Source organism: Syngnathoides biaculeatus, chromosome 12 (assembly GCF_019802595.1).
Source record: "Syngnathoides biaculeatus isolate LvHL_M chromosome 12, ASM1980259v1, whole genome shotgun sequence".
Lineage (NCBI taxonomy): Eukaryota > Metazoa > Chordata > Actinopteri > Syngnathiformes > Syngnathidae > Syngnathoides > Syngnathoides biaculeatus.
Genome location: NC_084651.1, coordinates 19975721 through 19996185, shown reverse-complemented (window position 1 = coordinate 19996185; position 20465 = coordinate 19975721). Strand labels below are relative to the sequence as shown.

Sequence of the window (20465 nt, the reverse complement as noted above, 5' to 3'; positions counted from 1 at the left end):
CAACCTTTAAAAGACGATCAGGGAGGCTGAGAAGCGTGATCCCCCTGTAGTTAAAAGGGGGACCACCACCCCCCAGTTTGCCAATCCAGAGGCACTGTCCCCAATGTCCATGTGTGGTCGCAGAGGTGTGTCAACCAGGACAACCCCACAAGATGCAGAGCCTTGAGGAACCCTGGGCAAATCTCATCCACCCCCAGGGCGTTGGCCACCAATGAACTTTTTAACCACCTCTGTGACCTCAAACCCAGAGAAAGCAGAACAATTTCCTGGTCACTATGATTCATGCAAATCATCTCTATATGAAAATAATTTCCTGGTCACTAAAATAAATACAGTTCATGCCATCAGTCCACATACAGTAGCTTTAAAGTAAAATATTTTGCACAAATATGAATGGATCTTAAAATCCAGGCGATCCGACCCAATTAATTGTACTTTTTACATGCAGGTGATTTGGAAACTATTAGAAACATTTTCTTACAGTATCAGAAAATTCAGTCAGCCCATATTAAAGAGAACAAATGACATTAACAATTGGACTGTATTTCATTTAGAATAACTGGAATTTAAGAAAACACAAGACCACAGACTTGCTTTTCAGTACATTTTACTTTCTTTGTAACATAAATCCTCTGCCTCGTCTGAAATCTCTTGCAATCCTTTGCCAGTGGAACCTGAGATTAAAAAACTCCTTTTAGAGAGTAGTATATAATTTCGGATAATGATGTGTGTAAATTGTCATGTTCTAAGCAAGAAAAAAAAAGTATACAAATAAAGATAATAAGCAAAAGAACAGTGCTGAGGTTCAGGCTTTGTCTCTCTACAGGTCTCAGGCGAGAAGGAGATGGTGTGGCGGAAGCAACCACACCACCTTCCACCCAGCTAGAAAACGTAGATTAGAAAACAGTTTATGCCATTTGAGACCAACAGATTTTAGGGGTCCTCCACACACACTGTGCCCCAGAGGGTGGCTTTTGTGAACAAGGTTGGGGATGTTAGGGGTCGGGCCATACACATGGCAAAAGAAACTGTATAACTTTAAAAATCTATTTGTGAAAATATACTTTAAATGTGTTTGTGCAACAGTGATTTAAAAAAAAAAAGGCACAACAACCAACCCAGTGTGTCATGTTTTATGGGTTTGAAATCAACACCAGACCAAGAGACTGGTGATTGAAATTCTTGGTTTGTGCCCACACATTTCCAACCTTTATTTACTCTAATCTCTCTCCTGGTGTTGAGGACAACAAACAAAGAGGACTGCATCACATACAGTGCTTGACATAAATGAGTACATAAGACATTTTCTGGAAAACCTTGAGTTTCCTCTCAAAAACAGTATTTTCTAATTTACAGCAAAATATCCCCACAAATGTGGGGCATTGCAAATATGACAATATCATGGAGACGAAAAATTTATTTTTTAAATAATATTTTTTCATTTAAAAGGTCCAAAAATGTGTACACACACAAAATTACAATTTCAGATTAGGAAAATTGTTCAATTAAAATTTCAACTACAGCCGAATAATCATCATCATACCCGGAAAATTGTTCTTGTGTTTATTGAGAAATGGATAAAAAGATAAATTTTCAAAGGGGGTTATAGTACTCATTTATGTTCAGCATTTGAGCAGAAACATCCAGTAGAGAAGCCCATCAAAAGTAACAATTGTCAAATGCTGAGATGATGGAAACTATGTGCTGCCGGAAATAGTCGTGGGGAAAAGGGTTAGCCCCTTCTTTACTTCTTGTTTTTGCACATTTGTTACACTTAAATGTTTCCCATCATCAAAAAATATGAAATTAAAATCTTAGTCAAAGAATAATCTGTAACAAATTAGAAAGTAATTGAGAGCTATCAGTGTGGAAAAGATAAAGCCATTTCTAAAGCTTTGGGACTTCAGTGAACCACAGAGAGAGCAATTATCTATATCTGGCAAAAACATAATAGTGACAGTAGTGAACCTTGCCAGGAGTGGCCAGCCGACCAAAATTACCCCACGAGCCTATTGACAACTCATCTAAGATGTCACTACACTACAGAGCACCCCCCGCCTCCCCCCAAAAAAAAAACATTTAAGTGTCATCTCAATTTTACAGTGCCTTGTGAACGTATTCGGCCCCCTTAAACTTTTCAACCTTTCGCCACATTTCAGGCTTCAAATATAAAGATATAAAATTTTAGGTTTTTGTCAAGAATCAACAAGTGGGACACAGTCGTGAAGTGGAACCAAATTTATTGGATATTTTATACTTTAACAAATAAAAAACTGAAAAGTGAGGTGTGCAATATTATTCGCCCCCTTTACTTTCAGTGCAGCAAAGTCACTCCAGAAGTTCAGTGAGGATCTCTGAATGATCCAATGTTGACTAATGATGATAAATAGAATCAACCTGTGCGTAATGAGGTCTCCATATATAAATGCACCTGCTCTGTGATAGTCTCAGTGTTCTGTTTAAAGTGCAGAGGCCATCATGAAGACCAAAAAACACACCAGACAGGTCCGAGATACTGTTGTGGAAAAGTTAAAAGCCGGAAAAAGATTTCCCAAGCTTTAAACATCTCAAGGAGCACTCTGCAAGCAATCATATTGAAATGGAAGGAATATCAGACCACTGCAAATCTACCAAGACCCGGACGTCCCTCTAAACATTCCCCTCGAACAAGGAGAAGACTGATCAGAGATGCAGCCTAGAGGCCAATGATCACTCTGGATGAACTACAGAGATCTAGAGCTGAGGTGGGAGAGTCTGTCCATAGGACAACAATCAGTCATCTACTGCACAAATCTGGCCTTCATGGAAGAGTGACAAGAAGAAAGCCTTTTCTCAAAGATCCATAAAAATGTTTGTGTAAAGTTTGCCACAAGCCACATGGGAGACACACAAAACATGTGGAAGAAGGTGCTCTCGTCAGATCAAACCAAAATCGAATTTTCTGGCCACAATACAAAACGATATGTTTGGCATAAAAGCAACACAGCTCATCACCCTGAACACACCATCCCCACTGTCAAACATGGTCGTGGCAGCTTCATGGGTTGAGCCTGCTTTTCTTCAGCAGGGATAGGGAAGATGTTTCAAATTGATGGGAGGATGAATGGAGCCAACTACAGGACCACTCTGAAAGAAAACCTGTTGCAGTCTGCAAGAGACCTGAGACTGGTACAGAGATTTATCTTCCAACAGGACAATGATCCAAAACATAAAGCCAAATCTAAAATGGAATTGTTCAAAAATAAATGTATCCAGGTGTTAGAATGGCCAGGTCAAACTCCAGACCTGAATCCAATCGAGAATCTGGGAGGAGAGCTGAAGACTGCTGTTCACAAATGCTCTCCATCCAACCTCACTCAGCTCGAGCTGTTTGGCAAGGAAGAGTGGGGAAAAATTTCACTCTTTCAATGTACAAAACTGATCGAGACATACCCCAAGCGACTTGCAGCTGTAATTGTAGCAAAAGGTGGCGCTACAAAGTATTAATCCAAGGGAGCCAAATAATATTGCACGCCCCACTTTTACGGTTTTTATTTGTTAAAAAAAAAGTGTAAAATATCCAATAAATTTCATTCCACTTCACGATTGTATCCCACTTGTTGATTCTTGACTATTTTTTTTATTTTTGTTTGAAGCCTGAAATGTGGCGAAAGGTTGAAAAGTTCGAAGGGCCCGAATACTTTCACAAGACACTGTACCAAAAGACGTCTTGATAAACCCCAAGACTTTGGGGAAATTTCTTTTTTGTCTGACAAGACAAATATTTAAATTGATTGGTTGCCAAGTGTGAGTCCCATTCCATCTGGTGTAAAAGTAACACCATTCAAAGATCCTACCAACACTTAAAATGTGATAATAGCAGTGTGATGGTTTGAGGCTTTTCTGATACTTCAGGACCTGGACAGCTTGCTGTGAGAGATATTACCATGAATTCTTTTGTTTACCAAAAAAATCCAGAGGTAGAATGTCCACCCATCTGTTTGTGACCCCAAGCTCAAACCAACCTAGTTTATGCAGCAGAACAATGATCCAAAACACATCAGGAAGTCCAACAAAATGAAGATTTAGGAGTGGGCCAGTCAAAGTGTTGACCTCAGTCCAATTGAAATCCTGTGGCATGACCTTTTAAAGGCTGTTCATGCTCAAAAACACTCCAATGTGGCTGAACTACAACATAACTGCAAAATTGAGTGGACCAAAATTGGAAGGGTCTCATTGCAAGTTGTTGCAAATTCTTGATTGCAGGTGTTGCTACTGAGGGTTATTCCGTTTAGGGAATCGATCAGTTTTTCTCAGAGGGCCAAGTAGGTTTGGATCCCCCCCCCTCACTTTATAGTAAAAACATTTGCTCAAAAACAGCATTTTGTGTTTACCTGTCTTGCCTTTGACTGTTTAAATTTGCTTGATCATGAGAAACATTTAAGTGTGACCAACAATGTGAAAAAAATGAGAAATATAGAAGAGGACCAACACTTTCACACCACTGATGTTACCAATTTCCATCCTAATTCATCAACTGCTGGCATTCACTTTCTGTATGCACTTAACATCCGTTATGATGCACATTTCTTTAAGCAGTTATACAGGTAACGACTGATAAATTCCAACTACAGAAAAGCGTTATAGCTTTGTGCAGATCAAAAACAAAAATCCATACTGTTCACAATGATGAGTCAAGATTTGGAACTTCGTGTCAAAATAAAACAAATGCTGGTGACATGCTACATGGTTCCTACAGTAAGTGTGTGTATGTGTGTGTGTGTGTGTGTGTGTGTGTGTTGGGAGGGGGCGGGCGAGTGGTAGGGGAACAACATGAAAGGTCTGGCAATTTGCAGATTTGGTTACTTTGAGGTAATGCACATGCGTCAGAATTCGTATCTATAAAAGGACAAGTTACTATATATGATTGGGACTTGTGAGTTTTTTTGTGACACTAGTTTATAGGGTAAATTATGTTGATGACTAAAAAGCATCTGTGACAGCACTGCTTCTGTCCAAATCCACACTGTATTCAGTAAATAACCACACCAAGTAAAACTAGCTAAAGGATAAATAAGATTTAAAATATGTTTAAGTCTTGTGAGCTACAACTGTTTTTGGTTTTGTAAAGCAGGGAGTTTGTAAACGCAACTGAATACAGCCCTTTTTTTAGAAAGTCCAACACACTGTCGAGTAGTTTTCCGTGAAACCGGTATCATAGTTACATGTTGCTTGAAGCAGCAATTAAAAACACTTTAGTTTTTATCCTGCAGCATGAATATAATTGATTTCCATCTTGATCTGCAGATTTATTTTCATTCCTTTTCTGAGGAAGGTTACATGAGCACAAACCACTAAGTGATATAGATTGCTTATCACAACTCAAAATCCATAATGAGCTCAAAAGAAGGACATGGAGCGAGAATGGCCCCTGCAAGAGCCCAAATAATATCCCTACATTAACTCCAAATCAAAATGTTAAATCCTAACAGCTCCTCCAAAATGTTTACACCGACCTCATCTCAAAAATAAACTTCGAACTGAAGTATTCCACTTGAAGCTCTGACACTGATACCAAACTTGGGAGGAGAGTAATAAAAGACATGAGAGCTGGGAGGATGACAAAGAGTAGGGGACTATTGGCTTGATGTGGCAGGGTCCTTCCTGCAAAACGAAGGCAATGCTAGGGGTGGTGGTGGTGGTGGGGGGGGGGGTTAATGTGGAGGGAAGCGTGAAATAATTGAGCCTGACATTTTGGGGGGAATACCACTGGTTCCCGTGGGTCCTGGGGGATGAGAGGGAATTTCATTATAATTTAATGTCACAGGACTGGGCTACAGCGGAACACAGGATGGGAGTGGAAAACATGTTCCCATCGATTCCCAAACTCTTTCCAGATATTAATAAAAATAGAACAGGGTTGCCTGAACAGAAAAAAAAAAGATGGGAGTGGGATTCTTATGTCAGCCTCGAGTGTATAGATCAGATTATGGCGATAGATAATCAATGGCAGGGCTGCGATGCTGCAGTAACCCCTGCGATCGTCGACCTCAATGAACGATGAGCGCCCCCGCAGCGTAACTAACGGAGCTGTCCTGCCAGTTTCTGCACTCACTCGACTGAGCGTAGTTCAGGAAACTGAAGTTCATGTCCATACCACTCTTCCTCAGCTCAGCTACAGCCTGAAAGACAAAACACACAACACTGACTGATCATTGATTTAAAATACAGAATTAGCTTTTTGTGCACTGTATTGTCTGTGGTTTCATCCTGGATCAGGTTGTGCCAAGGTGGAAATTACCATCTCATCCTGCACTTTCTACTTTGACTTCAGACCAGACCTTTCCTACTCGGAAAAGAGAAAACAGTGTGGCAGAGCAGCGGTCGTTGTTAGATAAAGTTCTGTGTGCTGCCTAAAAGATACCAGTGGCGGCGGCTTTTCATTTTTTTACAGTACGTATGTGCATTGTGCCATTGGATGTAACAACCAGTCTTCCCTCACTCATTGAATCACATTGCAAAATGCCACAGATTAAATGGCTGAATGTTATACTTTCAATTTGCATTGGATTATTTTTTGTTGTTGTTGCGCACAACGCAGAATATCTGCAAAGAGACAGCATCAGAACGCGCACAGTTTAGAGGGAACATTGGCTGACGTCTTTTTTTTGTCACACCGTCCCGTGATCAACCAAGACTGCCCCGCGATCGACACATTGAGCACCCCGACAATAAAGCATGTAGTTATGCAGACACTGACAGCTAACAAGGTAAACAGTTGGTTGCACTTTTCCACTCATGCTTTTTAGCATTTATTTTAGTCTTCAAACCAACATAAAAGGCTATGACAGAAAAAAAAAAGCTCAACATTAAGCTAAAACCTCACAATGGCAACTTTACATCACAAAGAAATAGGACAAAATTCTCATATGTTGTCTCGCAGCATCACAAACTAACGTTGTGCCTCAGCGGTGGGTAAGCAAAGGAATACATTTTTTTTTAACATTTTGTTCCATCCATTGAAAAATCACAAATGCTGAATTCTTTTGCATGCCGACAACTGATCACACCAATGTATTACGTGTGTGTGTGCGTGCGTGTGCGCATGCAGAGGGGGATGGACAAGGAAAAATGCAGTGGTCATCACCAGTGCTCAGGAGAGGACGTTCATCCAAGGATTACTTGAGGAGTGCTTTTAATACAATACAGTGTGTAGGCAGGCAACAAAACGTTATCTATCCTAACAATGCACTACTGGTTTTACAGAAACATAGCAGTGTTCTGACGAAACATGCTCTAAAGTGTCAGTTGGTATTTCTTTGTGTTTGTGAATGTACGTTGACGGCGGCGTGGAATCCTGACAAAAAGTATCTAGCCCAATGTGGGAAATTGCCTACAATAGCTAATCAGGCCAATATCAGTGCTAGTATCCTATAGTGTGATCTAGGCATAACCCGCAACTTTCAGTATGCGATGCTGCGGCGCCAACATCACTGCAAAGGAGCATATAGCATTGTTTATGTCTTAAACAGTGCTACATGATCATTTGCAGTGTATAAGTAAGCGCTGTAAATAAGTATTGGATGGGTCACTTTAGACTGTGTAGAAATGTTCTGATGACTGGCAGACTGTATGTATAAAGTAGTAAATTGGGCTGAAACTACAATAATTACTACTAAGACTACTTAAAATGCTTTTAAACAGAATAAAAAGAAATATTTTTTAAATAATATAAATATGATGTTAACTTTTGCTGTACTATACATACTCACATTTAGTAGCACTCCAATCGGATGACGCCCACAGATGGTATTGCGGTACTTTTTCAAGTAGTTGGTAAAAGACATGGGATCCAACTGTTCTATAATGCCCATTCCCTTTAGAAACACAAATTGGTAAAATATGATCTTGGATTATAGTGGATGATAATCATCAAAAGGGAAAGATGATCAATATTGTACTGAATGTTTATTAGGTGTTCCGTTATGGAAATCTATCATTTGAAAAATGTAATACTTGAAAAAGCTGACAGTATTTACCATTTTATCCAGATGCTCAATTGACCTGTAGATTTCCCCTTGTGATTCATCGTAGTATGTGTATCGGAACCGCTGACCTTAAAAAAAAAAAATGAATGAAGTTTACCATTTTAAAAAGCACAATAGCTAACATGGGAGCATGTGTGCCATTTTCACAAATGTTCATCAGAACTGACCCCAGTGGCAGAAGTCGGATGAGATGATGAAAAGGTTGGAAGGGTCTGCCAGATATTTACTGAGCAGCTTCCCATACTCTTGTTCCTTGGACTCGCTCAGTGCACCCACAAGCACGGGAACAATGCTAAATTCATCTTTGTGGCTGACAAATTGGAATCAGTCAGTGAAATCACTCAAGATAGTCATGCAAGGATATTATTGCACCAATGTGGTTTACCTTTACAACACATAAAGCGTGGCAATATAATACAGTGTTTATATTTATTGACAATTACACCACTTTCAAAAGACCAGAACTGCAGTCATGCATAAATTCTCATTTTCTTTTTTGCGTAGGAGTTTTAACCTTGTGTAAACTTAGACATATTGTCGTAATATTTCAATATGTTCCATTGGAGCCTATGTGAGGATTTTGGTTCATTATTATTTTAATATCAGCATTATAAAAACTGATACTACACTTTTTTATTCGAAAGTACCTTGATTTGGTACTAGCATCGGTACTTGATGCACCACTATTGACAGCAATTCCATTTCTATCCAATTTTCCCTTGGTAGAGACCTGATTGTGATGATTAAACCCCAATTTTTCCCCTTATGCTATCACAACATGAAAATCATGCCACTTTGGAGCAGAACAAATCATCAGAATTGTGTTGAACCATGTAGTGAAAATCCAGCTTTAGTAAAACATGCATTACCTTTCCATGGCTTTTGCAGTATAAGGCAAGTGCATTTCAATACTGTGTTCGTCTTCATCTGTCTGCATGCTCATCCTCTCAAACAACCCTGTTTTCCAGAGGTCACTATAAACTGGAAACCAAAAATTAATAGTAATTCATGCCCACTATTGTGGCTATCTCGGCTTTTTTTTTTTTTTTTTTGGGGGGGGGGGCAATGGTTGATAATGACAAGACTATCAGAATGATGAGCTGTATATCTGAACAAAGGTTTTCATCTTTTGTAACCACACAGTAGAGGAATAAGTAAAATCCTTTATTTATACTTGTATAAAATATAAGAATAAGAATAAATACCCTTCTGGTCGATTCTCAGGTCATACAAAGGTGTTCTATAGACGTCTGCTGATGATAGGGCACAGCGGGATAGGGGCACATGGTGAGAGGGTCCGAGGATGAACACCCTACGACTAAAGGGAAACATAGATCACTCACAGTGGTGCTGGAAGGAAAAAAAATGTAGAGCGGAACCACTAAGTAGTAACCCATAAATACCAATGGAATGAGATTTGCCAAGTACGAATCTGTGAAAATGCTGGGTCTGGTTGGAATGGCCAACTTCAAAAAGGCTTCAATAAACCATGACTTTTGAAAATTGGATTACGGGTTCCACAGAAGGAGGTTTTTTTGTGCTGGGAAAAAAAATGACGATTTTGGGGTGTGGAGTTACCTATTTACGATCAGGTAAAGAAATATAATGCGCCTTGAATTTAGATTACAACAGTATAGCTTCATTATTTCTTAACATATCTCTTCATCTGCTACCCGTGGAATCCCTTCTCCAACTGGCTGAGAAGATTTAGTTAAAAGTAACCACCAATAAACTTGTATGGGCCGAAATTCTGTGGGGTTCTCCAAGACGACGCTTAAAAATTACCATGACATTTAAAACGGGGTCACTTGCCCTAAACACTAAACCTAAATAGCACAAATGGAAGTTAGTAATCAATTGTCAGGCAATATTCCTGAATATATTTGTTGTGGAAAATTTTATCGGTATTTCAAGGGCTCACTCCATGTCTTGTTGAAAATTTGACAAAGATTGCAGCTAATTGACATGTTGCTACTCTCTAAAATTGCATGTCCATAAGAGAGTAAAATTCAGAGAGCAAAGAAGTTATACAGTTGCAAAAATCTTAAATACTTTCATTCACGACTTCCCACAAAATGTCAGCATACTAAACGAAAGCCTGGATTAGTCCGCAGTCAAGTGAGGATCAAATAGGGTGTTTGATTGTATTTACATTTTACCATTGCTAAAGTGGTTAACTTGTATGACTGTTTGGAATACAGGTATTAACATTTCTTTGAAAATGCTACGATACACCCTGGACTGGTATCCACTCAATGTATGAGTAAGTCACACTCGCATTCATACCCACATACAATTTAAGAGTTTTCAATGACCATAACATCCATAATTTTGGGAAGTGGCAAGACGCCATAGCAGCCGGAGGAAAAGGCTCAAGAGAACGTGCAAATTAGGCAAAGCGAGGCGATCTGAGATTTGAACTTTGGAGCTCAGAACTGAGGTACTCATGTCAACCAGTTCCCCTGATCTGCATTTGACCTTAGAGGGTGCACTGTACTTTCAAACAAGTATGAGACTTACGTAACAGAAGGGTCAACCTGCTTGTAGGCATGTGCGGCACAAGCACCACAGTAGGTATAACCTGCATGCCTGCAAAAAAAAAAAGCATGAAACACACAAATGGCTTTGATGCCTAAATGACATTTCTCTTCAGAGTTATGAAGAGATTACGGGGCTATGATGGCTCTAGCGGGTTTGATTGCAGACTGTGCTTGGGACAGCCAGCCCTCAAGTTGTGCATTCAGCTGGGCTCCTGAAAAGAGAGAACAACAAAATCAAAAGGAGATGTTATACTTATTTTATTTCACTTCAGATAACAATATTGTGAAATTGCTACAATATTGTGTAATTGCTACAATATTATATGCATCTATATAGCCATCCATTGCAATCAATGTTAATCTCTAGTAAATTGGACCTTTGTAATGAGGCATTCATGTCAAAATTCTAGAAGTTTCTGCTGTTTTATCTCCTGTAACAATGTTAGCTGTCATGTAAAGGCCAATCAAAAGCAAGTGACTTACATACTATATATTATACCTTAATAATCTATCCATTCATCCATCCACTTTCTATATCTCTTGTCCATCTAGGAAATTGGACCTTTGTAATGAGGCCTTCATGTCAAAATTCTCGCGGTTTCTGCTATGTTTTATCTCCAGTATCAATGTTGGATAATGTTATGTAAATGCCAATCAAAAGCAAGTGACTTACATACTATATATTATACCTTAATAATCTATCCATCCATCCACTTTCTATATCGCTTGTCCATATTAGGGTTGTGGATGAGCTGGAGCATATTGCAGCAGACAAGAGGTCAAAGGTTGTGTACAACCTGGATTGGTCGTCAGTCAATCACAGGGCACATATAGAAAACCATTCACATTTTCAACATGCATGTTTTTGGAATGTGGGCAGAAGCCAGAGTACCTGAGGGGAAAAAAGCTTATGCAAGAAAACATGCAAAACATGCTAACGGCATACAAAAAGACTGTCGCTGAAATGCAAAGCCAGTAGCTCAGAACTGTGAGGCAGACATGCTCACCACTATTACATAGTGCTGCGCGATCACAAGCTGATGAGAATTCAGGGACTACTTTAAAATGCGAATTTTTCCATTTAGATTTAAATAATTATTTTTTGAGTAATATTAATTGAAAATGTATGTTAATGTAACTATAGTTTGGAGATATCAAGAACTGCACTACAAGAGAGAGGGGCATTTCTAACACGTATCCCCTCTCATGTAGTCAGGTTACTAATTGGAAAAAAAAAAAGTCATAATTTTAAAGTGTGTGCCTAAACTATAAACTCAGTGTAGAAGGAAAGATTGGTTGAAGATACAATACCAGACAAAAATATAGATTAAAATGACATCCAAAACAGCAATGCTGTGGCTGCATTAGTTCTGGGTACGGTGTTCATGCAGGATTCCTGACTGAGTAATGGAAACGACCAACTGCACAAACAAACCAGCTATCATTACAATGCAGACCAGGGAGGCTTGAAGGGAAAAGGAGCAAACGAAACGGCTAGCTGCCGAACGGGGATGCACATGAATGCTCAGTGTTGTTGTTCAGCACGGACCGTTTAACAGCATAATTAAAACATTCGAGTCACACACAACACTGGTATCTTCAAAGAGTTGCTGCCAGTTCCGGAATGTTTTATTTAGGTGCTAGGCTAAGCGGGATGTGTAACACTGTCAATTTGTTTTTATTTAACTGTTACAAAATGCCGAACTGTACAAATGTTTCTTGTTCAACACGAACGCGGGTATACAACAGATAATGAGAATGACAAGCAGCGAGCGAGACAAGCGATTATGCTAACTGTTAGCACTCTTATCTCCATCAGCTCAATTGCATACCAAAGCGTGTCGCGTGTCAAAGGCTCCTCAATAGTTTTGTTTGGGTTGGGTTCCAGTCACTGGATATTAAAGGCGAAACAAAAGGAAATGCTAACCGATCCAAAAGCAACGCTGCAGGAAAAAAAAACGATAAATAGCTACAACACGGTGTGCTAACACGGCCGGTGCTGTGTTGACTATTACCCGAAGCAGAGTACCAGCTCCCGGCGTGACTTGCTTCTCTGCACACCACTCGGTTGGACATCTTGGTTCCAAAGCCGCCTATTTTGGTGTAGTTAAATCTTGTCAGTCGGTTAAAATCAGACAGTGAGCCAGTGTCAGCAAACACAACTGGGAATTGGAGGCTGTGGCTAACTTGTTGGTAGACAAGAGACAAAGAACAGTTGGGACTGGAGAAAACAGTCGGCTAGCAGCAGGCTACACCGTGTTCAGTCAGCTGCTTGTTGTTCGCCGGTTAGTCGCAAGGCAATTAGAGGGAGAAACAACGTTCAGTCAAACAGCTCAAACTACTCAGTACAAAAACTGCAATTAGGAAGAAGAACGCGAGACTTTCAGATAGTTGTCACGGTCAACAAATGAGGAAAATATTGGTTGTTTTGATTGACTCGCAGGTCAGGCCAAGGGGTGTCGCCGAAGTGGTTCTCCTGGTGACTTTCAGCAACTTTGATTGGTTGAGGTACATTCAAGAAAAGGAAAGACCTCGTGGGGGGTCAAAAGGGCGGAGCCTTGACCGTGACGTTACATGCTTAGGAACAAGTTAAAGTCCCTGTAAAATGACAATAAAATGTCACAGATTTGACACACCGCAAAGAAGTGTTGAGCCTGCCCGCTGAATTCAAACAAAAAGTGTAGCGGCTCTGAAGTAAATATTACAAAAATATAGAGACTTCCCGCCAGCACCCAGACACTGTGGGTGAGTCCGCTGAATACACTGAAAATATGGCCCACTTCTTTTTGAGATGTCACTCAAATATGTTTCCACAGTCTGCGCTCAAAATGTCTGCAGTGTGTGTTTGTTGGATAACGTGGCACGCTGTGTTTAATATGTTAACTTTTCCTCAACTACCTCCATTATGTGTACCCACACACCACAGCACAGCACTAAGCAAGGCGGTGACATATTTCTAGCTCGCTGGCTCAGAAACAGACAAACAAAAATATAAAAATATTATAATTATACGATCATTGTAATTTTCACATTTGTGAGAGGTTGCATAATTTCACATTTGGCGAATTTTGAGAGAACGGAGAGAACACAATGAGGAAAACAGAAATGAGAAATAATTGATGATCATCATATGAATGAGTTATGCCCATATTAAACCTGTGTTTTGTTTTAGCATCATCTATTTGTCTTTTACCCCAAACATACATGTAAAAATACAAATACCATTTTAGTGTGAAAATGTACGCGGAAGTAGCTCTACATCTCTTACTGGGCTGCAGGAAGTAGGCGGTGCTTCCACGCGAAAGCGGAAGTTAGGGATCGCTTTCGGAAAGACGTCCAAATAAACAGTAGCATGGCCAGGAGATAATATTTTCCGACCAGTTTTTGCATGGCTTGTACTATTGTAAACGTGTCGATGCTGATGCATAATAGAAGCCATACGTCGCATCGACTTGAATTTGTTATAATGGTGTAGTCCAACTTAACCGCATCGTGTCAAATAATATGCTTACATCTGAACTGTAAAATTGTAACACGGGACTGATGTCGGCAAAAACGAACACCAGCAAATGTAAAGATAGCGGCGAAGTAGTTAAAAACTACCACAAGCAAGCGTTTGAGTATATATCCAAAGCACTACGGATTGACGAAGATGATACAGGTGTGTTAGCGGTGCCCATGTGAAACTACTGGTTTACGTGGTGCGGTCCTCTTGACAGGTTTGTGAGAACTCTTGTGTGTCGGCAGGAGAGAAGGAAGAGGCTCTGCAGTGGTACAAGAGGGGGATTGTTGAACTGGAAAGCGGCATCGCTGTGACGATCACAGGACAAGGTATGAGCCGAGCAAACAGGACAGTTCAGGCTTGCTTGGATGCTCATTCAGCTGTTTGTCCACAGGAGAGCAGTATGAGCGGGCTAAGAGGCTTCAGGAGAAAATGATCACCAACCTTACCATGGCTAAAGACAGACTTGCTCTTATAGGTAGGAGACAGTGATTGGGGAGCACGGGAGAACACGGTCTGCCTCCCAGTTCTGAGATTTGGGTTCACGTCCCGCCTTCAGTTTTCCTGTGTAGAGTTTTCTTTCAAAAGTGTAACGCACAAACCCCACACAGGAAGTCCACACGGGAGATTGCAAGCATTCAGAACTGTCTCAAAGACATGCTAACCACGAAGGTGCCATGATGGCCCTTCACAATCTAATGGGATACCATTGAAAAGCAGATAATGCTTGGATTTTCATTGGCACTGTCAGAGTGGTGATAATTTAAGACGTGTATGAGTGATACACAGAAAAAACTTTGGGCGCCGAAATGTTACGGCTGAAAATTCCTGCCTGTAATTGTACTCCATTATGATGATGTTGCTCACTACCTTTGTATATCAATTTCTGCTCAACCCTAGGTGGAACGATGGTCGACTAGTTAGACCGTCTGCTCCACAGTTCTGAGGACCGGGGTTCAAATCCCGGCTCTGCCTGTGTTGAGTTTGCATGTTTTCCCCGTACCTATTTGGGTTTTCTCTGGGCACTCAGGTTTCCTCCCACATCCCCAAAAGATGCATGGTAGGTTAACTGAGGGCTTTAAATTACCTATAAGTGTAAATGTGAGTGTGGCTGGTTATTTGTTAAAATGTGCCCCGCGATCGGCTGGAAACCGATTTCGGATGTACCCCGATTCCTGCCCAAAGACAGCTGAGATAGGCTCTAGGATGGCCATGACCCTTGTGAGGATAAGCGGCTCAGATATTGGATGGACCGTTGGTAGAGTACACTTGTCACTGGTCTGGCTGGAACCCCATTGTAGCAGAGATGAGCCAACTTTGAAGAGCAAAGTAGAACATGGAAATTCCACTCAAGTCCTAGCAAAGATTCCGACCCCAAAACCTCAGAACTGTGAGGCAGACTTGCAAACCAGTAGTGTTACTGGTGTTACCGGTGTACTGTTAGGGCTGCCTGATGATACTCACCTGTTGTTTACTTGTGAATTTGAAATGTGTTTTTCTGCAAATGAAATTTTATGGGGAAAAGTGCATTTCCACATTGACAAATCTGATTTACAACTAATGATGCACAGGTCTGAGAGTATTTTGCAGAAATATGCCATAACGATTCTTCAAGGAAGCTCAGGGTTCTCTGACAAATCTTTTGGAGTCTCATTTATCTTGCACTACAGTATATATCTTCTGCTTGCTTGATTACAAAAAAAAATGCATTGTTGATTATCAGTACTGTTGCTGTTTGTACAGAGGCCACATTGGCTTCTAAAGGCAGAGGTCAAGCCCAAAATACCAAGAATAACGCTCAGCGACAAACAAAACCTCCTCCCAAAAGTGAGCCTAAGGTCCGAGGGACGCCCAAAAATATCAGACCCTCCTCAGCAGGAAGACCACCTTATAGAACTGCTGATTCAAAGGTAAATGGCCCTCATAGTCATTTGTCATCTAAAAGTCCTGTTATAATTGAAGCTGACATGTTTTTGTTGTGATTTAGGTAACCCCACAGATGGTTAGGCCTTCAAAACAGCCTTACAAGAGGGAGCTGAAAAATTTCAAGAATGTGGACAGCAAACTGGCAAACATGATCCTGAATGAAATTGTAGACACGTAAGTTGAAATAATGTCAGAGACCTTTCATAATGATTCATGGAGTATTTCCATGTTTTCACATGTTGATTTCAGAGGGGTGTCTGTAACATTTAATGATATCGCTGGCCAGGATCTGGCCAAACAAGCACTCCAGGAGATTGTTATTCTTCCTGCCTTGAGACCGGAGGTGAACATCTCAAGAAAAAGTAATGGTCACTGTAATATGGGCCACATTTAATATCATGATTTGTCAATCTTTCCCTGTGCAGCTCTTCACTGGCTTGAGAGCTCCGGCACGAGGTTTGCTCTTATTTGGCCCACCTGGAAATGGGAAAACCATGTTGGTGAGTGAATGATTTCACACCAATCTCAGTTTTTTTTCCCGTGCACAAGAAAGGATGGATGTGCTTGACTCCATGATATTGTCATATGTAATAAATTAAATCACAGCTTTCGCTTCGTCTTACCAGGCTAAAGCAGTGGCAGCAGAGTCAAACGGCACATTCTTCAACATGAGTGCAGCCAGCTTGACATCAAAATTTGTAAACGTCAATTTGTGCATGTGATTATAGTTTTCACATTTTTTCCCCGTTTCTGCAGTAAATGTTGTGCATCATTTGTGACGTCTTCCCAGGTTGGAGAGAGTGAGAAGCTTGTCCGGGCGTTGTTTGCAGCTGCCCGCGAATTACAACCGTCTGTCATTTTTATTGGTCCGTGTTATACACTTGGAATGGAACCTTACAGCCAATTTGCTCCCCGTGTTGTTTACATTTGAAGAGCCATATTCTGTTTTTGTGTCCACATTTAGATGAAGTTGACAGCTTGCTCTCTGAAAGGCGGGAGGGCGAACAGGAGTTCTCCCGTCGTTTAAAAACTGAGTTCCTCATTGAATTTGATGGGGTACGAGAAGTGGAGTGCCTTTTTAGCGCATTTAAAATATACCATAATAATAGACAAAATAGACTGAGTCAGTTACCTCTGTGTTCTTTTTGCTCATTGTTTTTTTTTTTTTGTGCATGTGAGTCAGGTGCAGTCTGGAGGAGATGACAGGGTACTTGTCATGGGAGCCACAAACAGACCTCAGGAGCTAGATGAAGCAGTTTTAAGGTCCACACTTAACGCTGCACAATTATCACTGCTATTATTTTTGTTCAGATCATCAATGTTTTTGCTGATTATGTTCCCCAGGCGCTTTGCAAAAAGGGTCTACGTGACCTTACCTGATGAGAAGGTATTTGCTGTTCCTAGCACAGTTACATTTCTTGTTTGTATGAACATGTTGAGCTTGTATTTTGTAACTTTTCTTAGACAAGGTCCACCCTTCTGCAGCATCTTTTAGCGAAACACGGGAGTCCACTGTGCAAGAATGAGTTGAGCTGTCTTGCAAAGTGAGTTTCTCATCATCTGCACATCTGCATTCACAACATTACTTTTCGGTTTTATCTTAAATGTGCCACTCTTCTCAATTGTTTATGTATTGTTAGAGTAACTGCTGGATATTCTGGAAGTGATCTGACATCCTTGGCAAAAGATGCCGCACTTGGGCCAATTAGAGGTAAGACCTTCAGCAGGTAATCGATGATATTTTGTCCCATGGCTAAAATCAACTGAATCTATCTTAGTGTGAGAACAGTTATTTGCAGCATAACTGCAAATTTGAAAGCCTTTAAACCAGGGGTGCCCATTTTTTTTTTATTATTATTATTTTTTAGAATGATCAATGATGAAATAGAATGACCAAGTCACAAAGATCTACCCACTACAAAAATGCAAAACACATTTGTTTTAAAGTATATTGAGGATTCTTTGTGTAAATAAGTGTTTGTGTGCCTTGCAGAACCTTATGAGCCAATATTACACCACACAATTAACATTAAACATTTTTGTTAACTATCTGAGTTCACGTTGATCATGACTAAACACCATACAAATGAAAATGCACACTTGGGCTGTGTCACTCACGTCAGTGGATTCGTCCAACTGCAGTGGGAAACACTCACAATCTGAGATGTCCTTCCACACATCAGCCATGGCTTCACAGTGCCATGTAACTGTACTCCTTTACAGCAGCAGAGATTTTATTGAAGATAATATTTCTGCCTTACCCGTAACGATGCAGATGTGAAAAGTGACTGCTGTGCGGGCAATTGGGATTTTAGTTCGTTCAGTTTTCTCATTCTCAGCTTGCTTTTCGGCGGAATGTCGGTGTTGTATTTTCCATGAACAGTTAGAAAATTTCACATTTCACTTCACGGGCAGATGAGGCAAACGCACTTCAAAAATCACATCGGTAAAAAAAATTGTTCGCCTCCCATTCCATATGAAAGTGATACGTTTTTGTCTTCTCTACTGTACCGTCCATACTCCAATGTTTGTTAAGATTTCTTAAGCGAGAGCTTAAAATATGGGGGAACTCACTGACAGTGTATTTTCCTGTAGTGTCGTTGTTTGCACATGCGTGGTGAGCTAATGTAAAAAAAAAAAAAAATAAGCCTGTTTTTTTTTTTTTTCTCGGCATGCCATCGTGATCGGCCGAAACTGCCTTGCGATCGACACGTTGAGCGGCCCTGCTTTAAAGCCACAAAAGCCTCTTTCCACTGCACTTCTTGCTCAATGTGAAAGAACACTAATGTCAACTGTGGTGCGGCTAGCCCATAATTGGAGGTGATGACGCAAAAGTCTAGAAGGAAGTCCGGAGGCCACAACACCACAACTCCACAACTCCACACAGACCACAACTCACCAATATGTATTTATCATTGTTGGAAAACAAAGCCCAAACGTTGCTTATTTTAAGGAGGAGGAGGTAACAGAGCAGCAAAAAAAAAGTTAATGGGCGTATCCTATACTAACTTCACAGTAGCAACTCGGAGTTCAAACTCGTTAGTGAGCTTTTTAGTTCCAAGAGGAACGCAAGCTGAGCAGGGAGCTTGGAAAGAGTGTTTGAAAGCCTCCTGCAGACAACTTTGTACTGTATGTTATTTTTCTCTCAATAAATTAAATAATCTATAAACAGATTTGAAGTTCACTTATATTTTTTGTCTGATATTTACATTTCTTTGATGATCTTAAAGTGGGAAACAATGCAAAAAAACTAAGAATTCGAGAAGGGAAACGTTTTTACCGCATTGTATTTTGCCAAATCAGTTTGGTTAGGTATAATTGAAGTAAATGCTTCAATGTCAAATACATTAACTATATTTTTTTGTCCTTTAGATCAGTTATATGTAAAAGGTCCTCAAAGCTGTTTCTTAAATATTTAATATCATATATATAGTTCATCTGCATTATTTAACATGAAAACCTGGTTTTACACAGAATTGGGACCAGAGCAAGTCCGGCACATGGCTGCCAGTCAGGTGAGTCCGTGCTGTCACACGTGTTCCTTTGAGTTTGCAAGTTAACCTCCTAAAATGTCCTGGGCTAATTCTCAGATGCGCAACATCAAGATGAAAGACTTTGAGGATTCCCTGAAGCGGATCAAGCCCAGCGTTAGCCCAGCAACCCTCAATATGTACAACCAATGGAACAAAGACTTTGGTGACACAACTACATTTTGAATTTAGATAGAAGGGGGAGGAGGGCGGAGAAAATACTTTCCTTGATAACTACAAGATGATACTAACAACTGTGATCTTTTGTCGAACCTTCCCTGTATAATAACTATGTTTGAATTGACTGTTTTTATGGGGAAACTGTATTGATGCAATTTTCTATGAATTCAAAATGTGGTTTGATTAACACGATCCACAGCACTGTTGAATATTATTTATTCACAAGAATGTCCTGAAGATTTTTTTTCTGCCACAAGAGGGCAGCACACTTATGTAATACCTTGAGTAGCTCAATTACAGAGTAGTAGTACTAGTAGCAGCATGGCGTTACCTTCAATCATTCATCCATCCATTTTCCGTACAGCTTAGCCTCACCCAGGTCGCAGGTGTGCGTAAGTCTATTGCAGCTTACTTCTATAAAATATGCTCTCCACAACTAGAGGAAGTCATTGAAAAATCAATTTTTTTTTGGTCATTTTTACATCGAATGAAGTCTTCCTTGTCTAGTTTTTTTTTTTTACAATTAGCATATCTCAGTTAACTGAATAAATTGTCGAGTGTCTGATACAGATGTTTTAGCATTAAACAATTGACTGCATTGCTGGTTGATTCAGAGCTTCAGTATTGAATAGAGGCTGCTGCAGATATGTATGAAGCTGCTCTCCAACTCTCTCTGTGGTCTTGTTGGATCTGGAATCTGGCCCATTTTACAAGCAGCCGAAGATGAGTGGAATGCTGTGAAACTGAAAATAAATACAGT

General features: G+C 40.2%; 2 protein-coding genes across 4 annotated transcripts; one reads left to right on the top strand and one right to left on the bottom strand.

The window, feature by feature from the left end:
* Positions 1-310: 310 nt before the first annotated feature.
* On the bottom strand, positions 311-13093 carry memo1 (mediator of cell motility 1). Of its 3 annotated transcripts, XM_061836692.1 has the most exons (10): positions 12583-13093; positions 10698-10779; positions 10548-10616; positions 9233-9345; positions 8897-9008; positions 8195-8337; positions 8019-8095; positions 7752-7856; positions 6095-6161; positions 329-674 (listed from the first exon to the last, which is right to left on the bottom strand). In XM_061836692.1, exons 1-10 carry the CDS (start codon positions 12641-12643, stop codon positions 598-600), a joined length of 906 nt encoding a protein of 301 aa, XP_061692676.1. In that variant the 5' UTR covers positions 12644-13093; the 3' UTR covers positions 329-597. The 3 variants fall into 3 exon arrangements, with proteins under 3 accessions (XP_061692677.1, XP_061692676.1, XP_061692678.1); XM_061836693.1 differs by having other exon boundaries at positions 311-6161; positions 12583-13091; XM_061836694.1 differs by lacking the exon at positions 329-674 and having other exon boundaries at positions 6026-6183; positions 12583-13092.
* A 733-nt stretch (positions 13094-13826) lies between these two features.
* On the top strand, positions 13827-20465 carry spast (spastin). Its single transcript, XM_061836691.1, has 16 exons — positions 13827-14228; positions 14315-14398; positions 14464-14547; positions 15813-15979; positions 16057-16169; positions 16245-16338; positions 16421-16495; positions 16622-16693; positions 16786-16861; positions 16960-17051; positions 17179-17258; positions 17340-17382; positions 17460-17539; positions 17636-17706; positions 19470-19510; positions 19586-20465. The coding sequence occupies exons 1-16, from the start codon at positions 14111-14113 to the stop codon at positions 19709-19711; spliced, it is 1416 nt and encodes a 471-aa protein (XP_061692675.1). The 5' UTR covers positions 13827-14110; the 3' UTR covers positions 19712-20465.

Bases quoted from the DNA above. Each gene is read 5' to 3' on its own strand.
- spast (XM_061836691.1), top strand. From the start codon at position 14,111: ATGTCGGCAAAAACGAACACCAGCAAATGTAAAGATAGCGGCGAAGTA. The intron at 14,399-14,463 runs GTATGAGCCGAG...GTTTGTCCACAG, and splicing joins TGTGACGATCACAGGACAAG to GAGAGCAGTATGAGCGGGCT. The intron at 17,052-17,178 runs GTACGAGAAGTG...CATGTGAGTCAG, and splicing joins TCCTCATTGAATTTGATGGG to GTGCAGTCTGGAGGAGATGA.
- memo1 (XM_061836692.1), bottom strand. From the start codon at position 12,643: ATGTCCAACCGAGTGGTGTGCAGAGAAGCAAGTCACGCCGGGAGCTGG. The intron at 7,857-8,018 runs GTAAATACTGTC...GTGTTTCTAAAG, and splicing joins TTGAGCATCTGGATAAAATG to GGAATGGGCATTATAGAACA. The intron at 675-6,094 runs GTGAGTGCAGAA...TTTTAATCTCAG, and splicing joins CCTGAACTACGCTCAGTCGA to GTTCCACTGGCAAAGGATTG.